This window comes from Falco naumanni, chromosome 13 (genome assembly GCF_017639655.2).
Source record: "Falco naumanni isolate bFalNau1 chromosome 13, bFalNau1.pat, whole genome shotgun sequence".
NCBI lineage: Eukaryota > Metazoa > Chordata > Aves > Falconiformes > Falconidae > Falco > Falco naumanni.
Window position 1 is genome coordinate 19502694 of NC_054066.1, and position 15700 is coordinate 19518393.

The following is a 15700-nucleotide window of genomic DNA, read 5'->3' on the forward strand; positions in this document are numbered from 1 at the left end:
CCGCCTGACCCCTCAGCCGCCGCCCCCGGGCGGAGGCCCCGGCGCCCTGCGCTCCGTCCCCGCCTGCGGGCAGTGGCCGCGCCCGGCCCCCAGCACGAAGGGAATGGCTGACCTGGCCGGACCCGGCCGCGCTGCCAAGCCCCGACGGCCGCCGCGCCACCGGCGCGCCCGGAGCAGCCCCGCGGGAGGAGGGCAGCGGCGAGCGGCGGGCGCGGTAGCGCTCACCCCGTCGAGGGCCGGGCCGCCGCGCAGGGGGCGGGGGCCAGCGCCAGCAGCGCCGCCGGTTTCGGTTCCCGACACCCACGGAGTTTCGCTTCCAGCAGGAGCCGGCTGCCCCGGCGGGGGGGCTGGCCCGGGACCCCGCGGCTGCCCCACGGCTGCCAGCCCCCTGCTTTCGGCCGCAGGCAGAGGAGCCAGCCGGCACCGCGGCGTGTCCTGGCTCTGGCAGAGCTGGGCTTCCAGCCCCATCTCCCTGCACCAGCATCTTGGGAGAGTTTCGGTTCCACCTAGGCAGGAGGAACGCTTTCCCAGCCTCTCTCCCCAGGGGAGCCATCTCTGTCCCAGCCGATGTTTCCTTTACCTGCTGCTTTCTCCCTCTAGCCCCTCGGTAACCCCCGGCAGCTGGGCAGGCCGATACTGCGCAGGGTAACCTAAGGTGCACCTGATTTTGACCTGGAACACCAGCATGCTCCACGGCTACATATCCTCAGGATCTCTTCAGTTTGAGCTGATGAACAAGCAGCAGATAGCTGAACAGGACACCTCTGCCCCTCGCCCCGCAGGCAGAGCCCCTGCCTGTGCAGCCCCTCAGCTAGGTCTGAGGAGCCACAGCTGCTCCCAGCCCAACACTGGCTGGTATCTCCTTAGGCTTCAGGTTGTTTCCTCCCATAGCACTAAATTTGTATGGCTTATCAGTGCCTCAGGACCTGAGAGCATCTGTCAGAGCTTTGTGGTCCATGCTCCCTCCAGCCAGCCATGCCTCTGGGTGATAATTCAGCTCAACAAGCCCAGGACAAGGCACAGGTGATTTGGGTGTAAATACCTAGACCATGACCAGTCCCATGGGCAGTGTGGGAGCTGCTGGTGAGGGCTGCATGGGGTTGCTGGGGTGTGAGGGCGTTGAATGGAGCCATTGGGCTGAGCTGGGTCTGCGCTTGCAGGATCTCATGCAAGCCTGAGCTCGGCTCTCTGCTGGCAAGCAATGCTGAGCTCCCTGGGCGTCTATTTGTGGCTGTGATGAGCTGCTGTAGGGAAGCTGTGATGGTGCAGAGTGAGGACGTGCATGCCTGTTGTCTGATGCTGTTGTGAGCACTGTACAAGCAGGATGGAGCCTGTCTGCATCCCCTCAGGGCTGCTGCAGGTAGCTGGTGGCCTGGGGGAGGCTCGGCTGTGTCGCCCACGCTGTGGTTATTCACCTGCTGTAATGCCGGTGCCACAGACAGTGTCTGATGATGTGGGCTGGCCAAGCCCTGTCACCCTGGCTGGTGGCACCAACCCAGCACTTGCATTTGGATGCTTTTCTTTGCCTCAACTTGGCCTAGAAACAATATCTCAGAGAAAAATCAAAGCTTGCATTATTTTTTTTATCTGGGGCTGGAGCAGCTGCGGCGCTTGCTGTGACGATGGGAGCGGGAGCCCCATGCAGGCTGCATGGATGTGCTGTGGTGTGCGCTGTGCCTCCAGCAGCACGCAGAGCTGGCGTCTGTCATGGGGGGGTAATATATGGGCTAGCATCCTTCTCCTGCGGTCATAAATGACAGGGAAGGAGAGCAGCTGCACACTTAAGCTCTCCTCTCTCCCTGTGCAGCACAAGGAGGGGAAGCAGTGTGCCGTGGGGCATCTTGCACAGAGAGAGGGAATGGCTCAGCATGCTCTTGCAAGCACCCCAGGGATGCACAGAGTGCCTCTCTGCCAGATAATTGTGTTGGCTGAAGTGCAGGGTAAGCGACTGGGAGGAGGGAGCGTGCCCTGGGCTACTGTGTGCAGCAAAGGGCATCTTCTGCTGAGATTTTCCTCCTTTGGTCCTGCTGTCACCTGTGAAACCCGTGCCGAGGAGCCGAAGCCATAGTGGTGCGTGGGTCGGCTTAAGGTGAGATACAATGGGGAAATGCTGCTTTTCCAGGCCTCCTTGCTCTGGTGCCACACCAAACCCACCTACCCAGGACTGGGGACTGCTCCCTTCGCCAGCGCTGCCTGGTTTGTGCCTGCATGGCTGGGCTGGCTCCGGGTTTGGCGTGGCTGTGATGGTGGGCTTTGTAGTGCACGGGAGGGGGGTGGTTCCCCTCTGCCTGCTCTATAAAAAGAGCCGCAGCAGCACAGCCCTATCTATAGCACAGCGAGGGAGCTGCCTGGGAGAAGCAGGGCACAGATTAGCCCCAAATCTGACAGTTTTCTCTGGTCCCGCTTGGGAATGCTGAGCTGGGAGTGGCAGTGGAGGGATTCCCAGCACTCCCTGGGTTATGAAATGTCCCTGCCAGCAGACATGTCCTGGCTTTGCTGGGATTTCCTGACTGTCTGCATCCTCCCCAAGGGGGCTTGCTGTCACACTTGTCACCCAAAGGCTGGGCTCTCCCCAAATCCCCCCCTCTTCCCTGCTTTTTGGGGCTGGGATTTCTCTGCAGCACATGGAGGCTGATGAAGATGTCCCCAGTGGTACCCCAGGGCATCTGGGTTTGGAGATGTTCAGCATCCACCTGTGCCTGGTCCTCTTGTGGCAGTCTTAGGGCAGCTGAGACCTTTCCTAACAAAGCTGGTTGTGATGCCTGTGACCCATGGAGAGTTCAGCTGGCTGATGGGGGTTTGCTTTTTGCCCTGTGCTTTGTTTGTGGGGGGACACAGGGGGCAGCTACATGTCCTTGGCAGCCACACCCCATGTCTGTGGGTGCAACAGCATCACCCTGGTGTCCCACCAGCACCCAAGTTTGCCTGGAAATTGCCCCACTCTGGGTGCAGAGCAGCCCACAGCAGTGGGCTCTGCTGTTGGCCAGTGCCTGTCACCCCCTGGGAGTGTTGGTCATCCCCTGAGACCCCCAGCACCACCCACCAGCGCATCCCCCAGCCCTCCCCGAGGCGGCGGTACCAGGGAGTGTGTCTCTTTAATGAGGCTGGGCTTGGAGCAGCTCTGCTGCTGGCACAGGGAGCGAGGGATGGAGCGAGGGCGGTGAAGGAGCCAGTGCCAGAGAGGGAGCCTGCAGCAGGGAGAGGCCGGGAAGGACCGCTCATCCCCCCCGGGGTACTGCAGTCCCCAGGCCAGAGGGGCCGGGAAACCCACCCCTAGGGCAGAGGGCAGGGACCCAGCGGGTGCGGAGCGGAGCCTGCAGTCCCTGTGTCATCCTCCTCTTCCTCCAGGTAAGGGCAGGGGCGGGGGAGAGTCTGGAACCCCAGTGGCCCGGGACCCTGTGAGTATCCTGCAATTCCTGGGTGCCCCAGGGTCACACGCGGGCTCTCGGGGCAGTCCTGGATTGCAGGAGGGGTGAGAGGCGGGAGATGAGGCAGCAGGGCCCCAAAAGTGCTGAAATCACCATCCGGCATGGACCCAACAGGGCTGGCTCTACTAACTGCTGGGAACACGCCCCAGGGTATCAGCCACCGGTCCCTGGCCTGCGCCAGAAATGTCCTGTGGCCGGAGGAGCAGTGGGACCCTTCTGCAGGGCTGCTCCACCTGCGTGTGCCTGTGCTGGGGGAAATCCGTGGGGCTGGGACCTTTTATTTAGGGAGTGCCTGTGTCAGGGTGCATTGAGGGCAAGTAACTCCTGCTCCCTGGCACGGGACTCGGGTTTTCCAGGGGTTTTAGTGGCTCTGGAGGGGTGAGAGCAGCAGCACAGGTCCTGGACGTGGTGGTCCTGCATGTGGTGCGTGTGCCAGAGTGTGTGTACATGTGTGTGTGCAGCAGACTCTGTTCTGACTTCCCAGCAAATGAAGAAGCAGTGCCAGCCAGGGCACAGCACCACAGGCTGGAGGCTTAGGCTGGGGACAGCCCTTCACCCTGTCCCCTTCACCTGCAGCTGCCAGAGAAATCCCTTTCCCCTCCGTTCCTCCTCTTTGGGCTCCCTGCAAAGCGCCATGCCCCATGGGTGCTGGGCAGCAGCGCCGTCACCTCCTGCCTCCGTGGCCTCCTCCCTGCCTCAGGAGTTGGGACAGATCTCACTCTCCTGCCCTTGTGTCTTGTCCCAGCGGAGCCATGCAGGAATATCCTGCAGGGAAGGGAGGCAAGGGAAGCAGGGGGTAACGCAGGTGAGCAGGAGGGGCAGTGATGCTTCCTCACTCCAGGTGCTGCCACAGAGGCTTGGGCTCCTCTCCTTCCATCCTCCTCTTGCACCGGTCTGTGCCTCTGTCACCATTGGAAATTTCCACTGGGTTTGCCTGTGCCAGGGCTGGTCTCATCCTTCCCCGGGACCATGCTGCACCCTGGGGTGGGCGGCTGTTTCTGCAGCAGGTGAGACTCTGACAACTCTGCAGACAGCTAAGGAGGGTCTGCTGGGCTCAGGCACCTGGCTTGCTGCAGCAGCCACGCTAGAAAACTCAACCTATCCACGGGTGAGAAGAGAAACTTTAAGTTATTCTGACCTAGAGAAGAGTTAGGTCAGTCTCGCCTTCACCAAGGGCTTTTTGCCACCAAGGTGGTGAGCTGCACCCAGCCCTGCTCTTGCTGCGACCCCCTCTGTATTTGGGATGCTGTCAGTTAAACCAGCTCCTGTGAGCAGCAGGTGGGAAGGGAGGAAGAGGAAGGGGCTGCAAAGGCACTGGTGACCATGTTGGGGACGGGCCCAAGGACCTGTTGGTGATGCCATGCTGGCACCTGGGGACAGTTTGCTGCCCCAGGGGACGAGGACGAAGATGCTGGGGCGAGGACCATTGGGTCTGTTTTTATTCATTACCGCAGGGCTTAGAGCAGCCAGCGTAAAGTGCAGCAGGGCCAGATGGGGCCTGTTTACTCTGTGAGGGTAAATGTAAAGAGAAGTGATAAAAAGCAGCTGGGATGGATTCTCCAGTAAGTCCCTGGTAAACAAGCTGGTAGTGCCCGGGCCAGCGGGCAGCATGGCAAATAGCAGGCACGTTGCTGAGCATCGAGCTGGGTGCCTTGGGAACAAATGGAAGGTTTTTGAGGGGAAATCAGCCTTCAATAGCTCACTGTGGCTGGGCTGGGAGAGTCCCAGTCCACACCTGGGTGCTGTGGTCAGGGCAGGACCTGGCTGGTGATGTTCCCAGCAGTGGCACAGCCAGTGTGGAGGAAAACCAGGCTGTGCAGGGACTCTGTGCTGCTGCTGGGAGGGGGTTGGGGGGGGGGGCGCTCAGCAGTGTGTGCAGCATTCTGCATACAGGGTGGAGGACTGGCGATGGTGGTGGGTGCTTGGATGGCCAGAGCCTGCCAGCATAACCCTGTGATGCCAGTTGAGCAGATTAACAGCTGCCCTCCTGCATAATGGACTTATTTTCCCGGGATGCAGCTACCTTGCTAATGCACTTCTGTGCTTCTTGGGGGCTCCCTGCCTTGCCCAGCCGTGGACTCCATCCTGGTGCTGTCTGCAAGGATGTAGCCCTGCTCTGCCTTCAAGGATGCTCTGGGAGAGGCACCCTGTGACCACATACCGGGGGCACCCTGAGCCTCTTGTTACTGACACTTGTACAAGATGTTCCTGAGACGAAGGCCACTGGAGTGGGGGGACCAGATGTTTCGCTTGTACCTGGCTTTGCCCTTGCCCTGGGCACGTTGCATGCTGGAGCACTGGCACACAGTGTGACATGGGGACCTCGCTGCTGTTGGGTTGCAGGCACTTGGGGTGGGCAGGGGATACAGTGTAGAGGTGTAGACTCATGCCTGGAGTGGGATCCACACGCACTGTTCACAGAGAGGTAGGGCTAAGGCTGACCTGAATATTTCACACAAGTATTTGATAGCACAGGGTGCATTATGTTAGAGAGATGCCTTGGCTCCAGGCAATCATTTGGGATGCTTCTCCCAGGTGGTTTTTCCAAAGGGAAGAGGGGTGTGGAGTGGGTTGGTGCCCAGCCACCTCTCTTCCCACAGCTGCTGCTGAAGGGTGGGATGCTGGACGCATCCATCTCTGTGCTGAGCGTTTCTCACCCAGAGGCAGAGATCATCATCCCCTGAGCCAGGCTCCCCCACTGCAGGGCCTTCCCCTCTGTGCTGCTCTTCAGTGCAGCACTGACCTTGTTGTTAATTATTAAACCCCCAGCAAACACTGCTCGTTGTTTTGTCCTAGTTACACTGTGGGCTACTCACCCTTTTTAAAAAAAAAAAGAAAAAGTGAATTACACTGGTAAACTCTGTGGGTGGATGGAGATGGGAGCAGCGGGTGCTCCTCTCCTGGCCAGTATGGGAGATGGTCTGGGGAGGCTCTGAAACCACCAAGCTGCTGTGGGGATGGCTGAGAGATGGGCTGTGTGCTGCTGGCTGTTATCTGTCCTGTCCAGGAGTCTCTGCTTGTCTGGCAGAGCTTGGGGCTTGTATGTAACTGCTGCTGCCCATGGGAGAAGTAATTTTGCTGCTCAGCAGCCAGGCTTATTTACCTGTGGGGCAGAATTGCTCTCTGCAGGCTCCTGTGGCTCCAGACCCAGGTTGCAGGTGGGCTGGGGTCTGAGCAGAGATCTGGGTCCAGGTCCATGAGTTTTGTCGATGCTGCAAAGCACTGTCCCCAGGATGGGGAGGGATGGGGACCTGCTTCCCCCTTGCAGGCTGGGCAGATGGATGCAGCTTGTGCACGTAAGCCCCTTCCTGGCAGACCCCATCCCCGAGCACCCAGCACCTGCCTCCCCTCTGCCCGCAGCTGCCCGCTGAGGGACCATGCCTGGCCTGTACGCCCTCTCCTCCTGGGAGGCTCTGCCCCTGAAAAGCTCCAGGGTGAAGGCTTGTGCCAACGGGTACTCCCTGAGCATCACCGCTCACCTTGTGTACACCAACCCCCATGAGGAGCCTGTGGAAGGTAAGGGGGAGCTTCTGGGGTTGGCAGGAATCTGGGCTGCCTGTGCAGCCCCAGAAAAGCACCCATGCTGGAGAGCATCCCGTCTCCAGCCCACTTGTGTCCTGGCCCCCAAACCTTGCTCAGTTTGGGGAGCAAAGGCAGAGGCCACCGGGGAGGGTGGAGCACCGCAGACACACAGCATCAGCCTGTGGGCAGGAGAAGAGTGAGGCTGAGCAAACCCATTGCCATCACTGAGGATGAGGGGGGTTTCATCCTCCCTCCCTCTTCTGGGCTACTGAGGCTCTGGGTCCTTCCTGTGTGTTGTCCCGCTCTCGGGCAACTAAGTCACCCGGTGAGTCAGTCAGACTCTGAGTGGTGCTGCCACGGGCCACGCTGTGCCGTGGTGGTGTCCGTGCTGGGATCTGCCTCAGGGCTCTCTTCCACCCACAGGCATCTTCATCTACCCGCTGGAGGAGTCGGAGGTGGTGGCTGGCTTCGAGGCGGCAGTGGGCAGCCGGCGGGTGACATTCCAGGTCCAGAACCGGCACCGGGTACAGGACTGCTGCCTCCAGTGCAGCCCCAGCCCCGGCCGGCCACGCCGCTGTGCCAGCGGTGAGTGCGTGGCACGGGTGATCCTGTAGGGTCCTCCGGGCTGGGAGGCTCAGAACAAGGGGGGATGAAGCATGGGGCGATATGGGGGGGCTGAGAGCTCCTGCCAGGCTACCCTGGTGCTTTGGAGGGTCTCTGGGACTGGAGATCTCAGACTCCTCTTTCCCCTTCCTCTACCTCTCCTGGGGTTTTACCTGTCCCTTTGCATGCCCCTTGTTACACCTGCTCTCTGTTGTCCTCTTTGAAAGTAATTAGTTCAATTAATGCCCCCCGCAACTTCACACGCCCCACTGACCCCCCCCCCTCCCATCTCTCCCCTGCCCAGGCCACCTCGTCCTGGATGAAGATGTGGAGCGCTCCACCTTTGTCATCGTCACAGGCACGCTGTGCCCAGCAGAGAGCCTGGCCATCACCCTGAGCACAGCGCAGGAGCTGGCCACGCTGCCGGACGGGGCCCTGCGCCTCCTTCTCCCCCCTGTCCTCATGCCCCACGTCCCCGCCGCCCCCGAGTGCGAGCCGGCAAGCTTGTGTGACGACAGGTTGGCTCTATGGTGATTTTCATGGCTTCCTCAGTCTCCGCCATCCCGGGGAGGGGGGGATGCTGATGCTGGGTGAGTGGGGCGTGGGGGTGGGAGCCATCACAGCCTCTCCCCTCACAGCCCCACCAGCTGTTTCGGGGGGCCAGGTGCCCGGAGCCAGCCATCCCCCACAGTGCCTGTGGAGACCATGGATGTCTTTCGGGGACAGCCCTGCAACCCTTTTCCTTACGAGTTTGCCTTCGAGCTGCTGGTGAAGGGCCCCTGCTTGCTGGCAGGTAGGGAGGGTGGCTCAGGTGGTGTTGGTTGTTGGGCAAAACCTCCCCAAAACGTAGGTGATGTCCCCCTGGTCCCTCCATGCTTCTAGGAAGAGCTGAGCCCCCCTGCTCTGGTGTCCTCTTGCACTCCCTATGCACAAAGAAGCCCTTTCCCAAAGGGACCCCCCCAAAGTCGCCCTGTGTGTGGCTTTGGATGGCTCTGGGTCAGCAGCCTCCTTCCCTGAGGAGGTGTGGTGGATGGGGGGCAGTACAGGCAAGGAAGGGATGCGGGTTGGTGGGGACATGCTCCTGCTGCCAGCCCAGTTAATCCCATTAGAGCTGGAAGGGAGCAGCCCCTGCTGCAGCGCCAGGTCTGGCACAGGTATGGAGTCCAGTGCGGGGGGGGGGGGCGGTCAGGGGTGCAAGGGTCTGCCCTGCTGCTGCCTTCTCCCCGCAGGGCTGGAAAGCCCATCCCACGCCCTGCGAGCTGATGCTGATCCCTGGGCCAGCTCTGCTGCCACTACCTGTGTCACCCTGGCTGAGCCCCACCGCTATGACAGGGACCTGGAGATCATCCTCTACCCCTGCGGTGAGGAGGGACCATGCCTTTGGCGGGTTTGGGGGAGAGGGGCGTTGCCTTAAAAGCATCTGGGGCATCTTCAGCCCCGTGTGGCACAGGGTGACTCTGAACACCCCCTGTGCCCCACAGAGCCCCACCACCCCCACCTTGTGATGGAGGATGGCACCGTGACATACCCTGAGTATGAAGCCCACATCCGGAGCCGCCGGGATTACGTGCGGATTGCCAGGAAGGACAGCAGCGGTGAAAGACAGGTGACAGTACACAGCCACTGGTGGCCCGGCAAGGAGAAGGAGGAAGGTGGGAGGTGGTGGGATGTGGGTGAGGAAGACCTCAGCATGGGCCAGGGGGTGCGAGAAAGCCCCTGGCCCACCTGGCTCGCAGGTGGCTTTTGTGCAGAGACGTTTCCACAAAGACATCTTCCCCAACCCCGTGCTGATGCTGAACTTCTGCCCGGTGGCGGGGGGTGTCCCTGGGGACCTGCAGAGCATCACCCGCGAGGTCCTCTTCCTTGTCGACCACAGCAGCACCATGAATGGCCCTGACCTTGACAAGATCAAGGTGAGGCAATGGCCATGGGGCCAGGGATGCTCCCTGGGTGGCTGGTCCTTAGCAGCCCTCCCTGCTGTCACCCTAGGAGGCTTTGCTGGTGGCCCTGAAGAGCCTCCCGTCGGGGACGCTGCTCAACATCGCTGGCTTCGGCACAAACGTCAAGCCGCTCTTCCCATCCAGCCGCCTCTGCAGCAACGTGAGTGCTGCTGGGCAAATCCCCCCACCAGCCCCTCTCCATCCCCCCTCCCGGCTCCCTGGCATGGGGTCGGGGCTGGCGAGCCAGGGGACCGCTGCGAGGCCAGCTCTCCACGCGGGCAGGAGACGCTGTGGCGTGCCTGCGAGCACCTCGGTGGGCTGCGGGCAGACGCAGGTGGCACCAACCTGCTGGCAGCCCTGGGCTGGGCGCTGGCGCAGCCCCTCCACCATGGCTACCCCCGCCAGCTCTTCCTCTTCACCGATGCGGCGGTGGGCAACGCAGGCAGGATCCTCCGGCTGGTGCGCAGGCAGGCCAGCACCGTCAGGTATGCACCAGCACTGCGGCGGGATCACGGTGGTCTCTGTCCCCTGGACTGTTCCCATGGTTTCACCTTCTGCAGCCCCACATCTCCCCTCCATCAGCCCCAAGCATGTTCTTCACCCATCACGTGCCCCAAGCCCATCCACTCAGCTTTCCCCGGGGTGCTCCCACTCATGCAGCCGGGGCAGCATCTCTGGCTATCAAATCCCCCTGCCCATCCCCCCATGGCAGGGCTCACCACCGGGCTGCCCAGCGCCCAGCACTGGCCTGGCCTGGCCATGGCGATGGCCTGGCTCTCTCCTGCAGGTGCTTCAGCTTTGGCATGGGCCGGCGGGCATGCCGGCGGCTGCTGAAGGGCTTGGCCAAGGTGAGCCGGGGCTGCGCTGAGTTCCTGAGCCCGGACGAGAGGCTGCAGCCCAAGGTAAAGCCCAGGCAGGGACGGGGGGGACACAGAGGTCACAGCGATACGTGACACTGGCTCTTCTCCCTGCCCCAGCTGATCAAGTCCCTGAAGAAAGCGATTGAGCCAGCTGTCAGCGACATCACCATCGACTGGTATGTCCCTGACAGCATGGAGGCTCTGCTCTCACCGACCGAGCTCCCAGCCCTCTACCCCGGCGACCGCCTCATCAGCTACTGCGTCCTCTACAGCATCGCCCGCTTCCGCGACAGGCGCCCACTGGTACAGCTGCCCTGGCATGGGGGGGATGGCACACTCCTGGTGCCACCACCTTCACCCCGTGCTGGGGTGCTGACGGCAGTGCCTTCTCTCTGCCAGGGCCAGGAAGGGGCTCATCGGGGCTCCCGGGGCTCAGCATTCCCTTCCCAGGAGGAGGTGCCCAGTCCAGGAGAGAACCGACAGCCACCCTGGAACACCCCAGGATCTGGGGACGCCTCCCTGGAGCTCTTCACTGGGGGCACGGAGGCGTCCGAACAGAGTCAGTGGGGCCGGGGCTGGGGTGGGGGGCAGGTCTGGGAGCCGTGGGCTGACAGGGTCTGCGCTTGCTGGGCAGGTGTGGATCCCATCTCAGGAGGAGACATCTGGAAGCGGATCTACCAGCCCTCCTACATCCAGGAGCAGTACGTCCTGACGCACTGCTCTGTCAGCACCGACCGCAGCCGGGGGCTGCTCTCCCGCAGCTCCACCAGCAGCGAGTCCACCGGCTCCCGCGATGTGGCCCCTGAGGGTGGCTCATCAGCCCCTGGCACTGATGTCACCTCCCAGCAGGGCCAGAAGAGCCTGTCCCTCTGCGAGTCCTCCACCAAATCCGCCCCGCTGCCCTCTGCCCCAGCTCGTACCAAGGTAAGGATGCCAACGGGCTGCAGTGGCTCATGCGCGGTGGGGTGGAGCTGCTCCTGGCTTACCAAGGGTCTCGCTGCCCCATTGTGCCCAGACACGTGGCCACTGGGCTGGAAACCAGTGATGTAGCCTGGATTTTAAACGAGGATCAGCTGTGGTGCTGCGAGGTGACTCCTTGGGTAGTTTTGCCCTACTGGAATAGGACAGCTGGGGACCAAGCAGCTGGTCCCCCAGCTTCCCCGGCCAGCAGTCAGCTGGGTGGCTAACAAACCCCCTAGCCAGTTCCTTGTTCAGGCCACAGAAATTAAATGAAAATAGCTGGGCCGGCATCAGGTAATGAACTTGCCAAGCTGGAGAGGAGGGGGTGGGCTGGCTAAGCCTCTGCCTGGCTCCTTCAGCCCTTGGCCAATGCCACCCAACACTTGGTTAGCGATGAGCCAAGTCTCTGCTGCTTCGTACCTGGGTTTAAAACCCAGCCAGGTCGCTGGGGGACAGGGAGAGGCAGCTCCCCCGGTGCTGATGGCTCCAAGGCCAGGTGAGGCCAGCTGTCACCCAGCTCCAGGACGTGCTCCTGGCTGGTGGCACAGGTTAGGTAACCTGCTCCCACCACACGGCAGCACAGCTGGCGGCCTTTGCTGCTGAAATGTCAAGCGTAAGTGATTTCCCTGCAGTGCAAACGATCCTCCCCTGGCTCCCCACTGCCAGCACGAGAGGCAGCGCGGGCACTGCTGCCCTGTGGTATCTTTTAGGTGAAGCACCCTGGTGCAGGGACATCACTCTGCACTGGGGACTGCATCATCCAGTCTGAGCAACTGAGCTAAGCCCCCCACTCCGCAGACATGGAAATCCCTGCCAACGGCTCCTGCCTCAGCGGCAGCCTGAGTCAACCCCCAGGGGTGTTTGCAAACTCCTGTCTCCGTGCTGTCGGTCCTTCCCACGTGTATGGGGAGCCTGGCGAGCATCACCCGCCGCCCTGGGAGGCTGCCGGGTGCCAGCCTGCAGAGCGGCAGGGCTGGGTGTCAGCCAGCGGCTCCAGCCGACAGCCAGCCGGGGCCGCAGGTGCCCCATCACGGCTTGGCGCAGCCTGCGCTCTGTGCCAGTGCCTTTGCCAGGCTCGCTGGCAGCCTCCCCCCTGCTGCAGGTGACGGTGGCCCTGAGCACAGAGGAGCTGGCGCGGCAGAAGAAGGCATTGGCACGCACTGCCCTGGCCGGCCGCAGCTTTTCCTCGCCACACGGGGAATTGGATGCCCGCCGGCTCTGTCGGGCCCTGGAGAAGGTGTCACAGAAGAGGAACCAGTCCCTGGAGGGGCGGCTGGATGAGCTGGGACCCCAGGCACGGCAGCGGCAGCCCAGCACAGTGGAGTCAAGTGTGTGCTGGCTCCAGGGGATGAGGGCGGCGGGGATGGAGCTGGATGCCCCTGCCTTGCTGAGCCCACTTCTTGCCATTGCCCAGATAACCTCCTCTCGCCCACCCACCTGGACTGGGACATGCTGGTGGAGCCCTCCTACCTCTTCAGCGCCTCGCCAGCACCTGAGCCGGGGGAGCCCAGCCTGGCCGATGCCAGTGTGGCTGATGGCAGCCTGCCCCTGCGCTGCCAGGTGGTGATCCACGCGCTGCAAGCTGGCAAGCCAGTGTCCTGGGAAGTGACGGCCTCACTGGAATCGCTGCTGCAGCCCCGGGAGGGGCTGGGCAGGGAGGACCCCCCACGGCGGGCGGCCAAAGCCTGGGACAAGCCACTGCACTGCTTGGCAGCTCGTTCTGTCATCCGGGACAACGAGAACGCGGCACAGCGGGAAGCCGAGCTGGAGCAGGGTGGGTGCCAGTGCGTGTGTCCCCCTGCCCCAGCGCAGCCCTGGCATCCCCCCACGTCTAACTGCCTCGCTCCGGGCAGGTTTTGCCCGCCGGTTTCGCCTGAAAGCCATGCAAACCAGCAAAGCCTGCAACGTGCCTTCTCTCTACACCCGCCTGGTGCCTGTGGACACTGCCACACATGCAGCCCTGCCCACAGCCCCCGAGGTGTGGGGCACAGGTACAGCCAGGGGGCTCAGGGCGCTGGGGACGGGGCAGTGAGGGGACAGAGGGCTGAGGTGGCACCGTTCCTTGCAGCTGGCTCAGCCAGCCGGCCCCAAGCCGCCACGGCAGGGAACTGGCACCACAGGAGCTCCTCAGCAGGTGTGGACCAGCGGAGAGATGCGGAGGAGCAGGATGAGGCCCCTGTCGCTGCAGGTACCGGTCTGGGCCCTTACATCAGCTGATGCTCCCCAGTGACCTTCCCGAGCACCAGGGTCACTGGGGACCCTCAGCTCACGGCTGCATGGGTCTGGTCCTGGCTGGAGCACTGTGGATGCCTGGAAAGAGGCATCTGCCCCACACTGGGACGGGGGGACATGGGGGTGGCAGCACAGCAGCCCCTGTGGATGTGAGGGTGCCGGGAGCCCAGGGGCCCTCAGGGCTTTGTTCTTTTGCAGAGCGAGATGAGACCCCAGGGTCTCCAGCCAGTGTCTCCTCCCCTACTTATGGCTCGGAAAAGCAGAACTGCTCGAATGGTGCGTCCAGGGTGGAGGGGGCCAAGGGCTGGGTGGTGGTGGACTGGGGGTGCCCCCAACACCCTGTTGCTGGCAGCTGAGAGCTGGAGCATCTGCTGTGCCCACGCCTGCCCTCATTGCCGAGGGCACGGGCACAGAATCACCCTCACAGGTGCTAGGGAGCGGGATGCACCTCTGGGTGCATCATGGCCCCCCATCTTCAGCCCTCCCCCCTTGCAGGGCCTCCAACCAGCCCCTCCACCACCTCCATGGGCTCCCAGAAATCCACGGAGAGCATCACTGGCTCCAGGTGAGGCTGCAGGGTGGAGGGATGCCAGGGCTCAAAAAATGGCACATTGCACAGAGGGGGACAATGCCACTTCTTGGGTGCTGCAGGTACAATGCTCCCTGCCAGCTCCTGCAGCGTAAGGGGAGGGGTTTGGTGCTCCAGCCCCATCCCTGCAGCAGGCTGGGGTCCAGCTGCCTTTCAGAAACTGCACCCCTCTGCCCCTTTAACTCTCCTCTTTGCCCCGCAGGTTTAGCCTGAGCAGGCGCAGGGGGCCCAGTCTGGCACTGCGGCCGCAGTGCCTCAGCCCAGAAAGCGAGCGTCCCAGCAACCACGCCAGCCACGACTACCTCCCGCTGGTAAGGGCCCCGTCCCCATGTCCCCATCCCATCCCGGGGTGTGCTGAGCAGGGACCTTCCCTGCTGGGCTGCAGCTCAGCTGCCCAGGCAGCACCCGGCAGCGCCAGCAGTGGCACCCAGCTGAGGGTGCAAACCCAGACGGTGCTGCTCAGCCCTGGGGGCCTTTGCTGGCTTTGGGGATGGGGGGGACAGGGCAAGTTGTGCAGTCCCTGTGCCCCAGGGACACTCCTGTGGCCCCCACCAATGAGTGCTGGGGGCTGCACCCCTGCCTGTCCCCTCCCAGTCACCTGCGCCCCCCAATGCAGGTGCAGCTGCAGCAAGCCCGGGGGCCATTCCAGCTCACCGAGAGCTTCTCCGAAGTAGTGCAGATCCCCCTGGACCGCCTGTGCCGGGCCTCTCCCTACGCCTCCCACCGAGCCAGCCTCAGCCCCGTGTCCCCCGGGGCCAGAAGCAGCCCTGAGGCAGGGCCCGGTGGCGAGGAGGGCGAGGAGCTCGCTGCAGCCTCACAGCCTGGCTCGCCCCCGTCCCGGAGCACTTGCTCCGAGGTGCCCAGCGCAGCCGTGTGGGCGCAGGCGGACAGTGGGCATGGCTCTGAGTCCGACACCGGCCCCCACTCAGCCGCTCCCTCTGAGGCTGGCATGATCTGGCAGGACGTGGGGCCAGAGGACCTGGAGAGTGCCAGCTGGGCCACAGCAGTGGCTTTGGCGTGGCTGGAGCATCGCTGTGCTGGCTTCTTTGAGGAGTGGGAGCTGGTGGCGGCCAAGGCAGATGCGTGGCTGCAGGCACAGCAGCTGCCCGAGGGGGTGGACGTGGGCTGTCTCAAAGGGGCAGCCAGGCACTTGTTCTTGCTGCTGCGTCACTGGGATGAGAACATCAAGCTGAACATGCTGTGCTACAACCCCAACAATGTCTGATGGCTGCCAGAGGGGCCAATAAAGACGCCTGGCTCCACACTGCCTGCACAGGTGTCTCTGTTATGGGCAGGGAGCCACTGGCCCTGTTCAGGGCACGCTAGGGCTCACCAGAGCCCTGGGGTGGGGGTGACCCCCTTCCCGGCCATCTCTGGTGGGAGGGAGCACACAGGAGACTAGGAAAAGCCATCTTGGAGGGATCTCTGTGCTGCATCAAGGCGATTCAAACCTTGAGGCAAAGGAGTTTTGCAGATCCTCCGTCTTAACCTCACCCTGGAAGCTGCGCTCCTGCCCTGGGCAGTGCTCTCCCAGGGCTGGGAAGGGAGCTCCCATAGCCCTGGTGG

General features: G+C 62.8%; 1 protein-coding gene across 1 annotated transcript; it reads left to right on the forward strand.

Moving 5' to 3' along the window:
• The first annotated feature begins 3171 nt into the window (after nucleotides 1-3171).
• Nucleotides 3172-15672, forward strand: VWA5B2 (von Willebrand factor A domain containing 5B2). The gene is made up of 22 exons (XM_040613364.1): nucleotides 3172-3348; nucleotides 6789-6944; nucleotides 7374-7535; nucleotides 7858-8071; nucleotides 8192-8346; nucleotides 8783-8914; nucleotides 9035-9159; nucleotides 9290-9466; nucleotides 9543-9653; nucleotides 9776-9978; nucleotides 10281-10395; nucleotides 10471-10656; nucleotides 10753-10912; nucleotides 10988-11277; nucleotides 12416-12641; nucleotides 12728-13087; nucleotides 13167-13304; nucleotides 13382-13501; nucleotides 13744-13821; nucleotides 14041-14110; nucleotides 14337-14445; nucleotides 14751-15672. The coding sequence occupies exons 2-22, from the start codon at nucleotides 6806-6808 to the stop codon at nucleotides 15357-15359; spliced, it is 3879 nt and encodes a 1292-aa protein (XP_040469298.1). The 5' UTR covers nucleotides 3172-3348; nucleotides 6789-6805; the 3' UTR covers nucleotides 15360-15672.
• Nucleotides 15673-15700: the final 28 nt, after the last annotated feature.

Excerpts from the sequence above, each read along its gene's own strand:
- VWA5B2 (XM_040613364.1), top strand. The coding sequence starts at position 6,806 with ATGCCTGGCCTGTACGCCCTCTCCTCCTGGGAGGCTCTGCCCCTGAAA. Across the intron at positions 6,945-7,373 it reads CCATGAGGAGCCTGTGGAAG|GCATCTTCATCTACCCGCTG; the intron begins GTAAGGGGGAGC and ends TTCCACCCACAG. Across the intron at positions 10,913-10,987 it reads CACGGAGGCGTCCGAACAGA|GTGTGGATCCCATCTCAGGA; the intron begins GTCAGTGGGGCC and ends CTTGCTGGGCAG.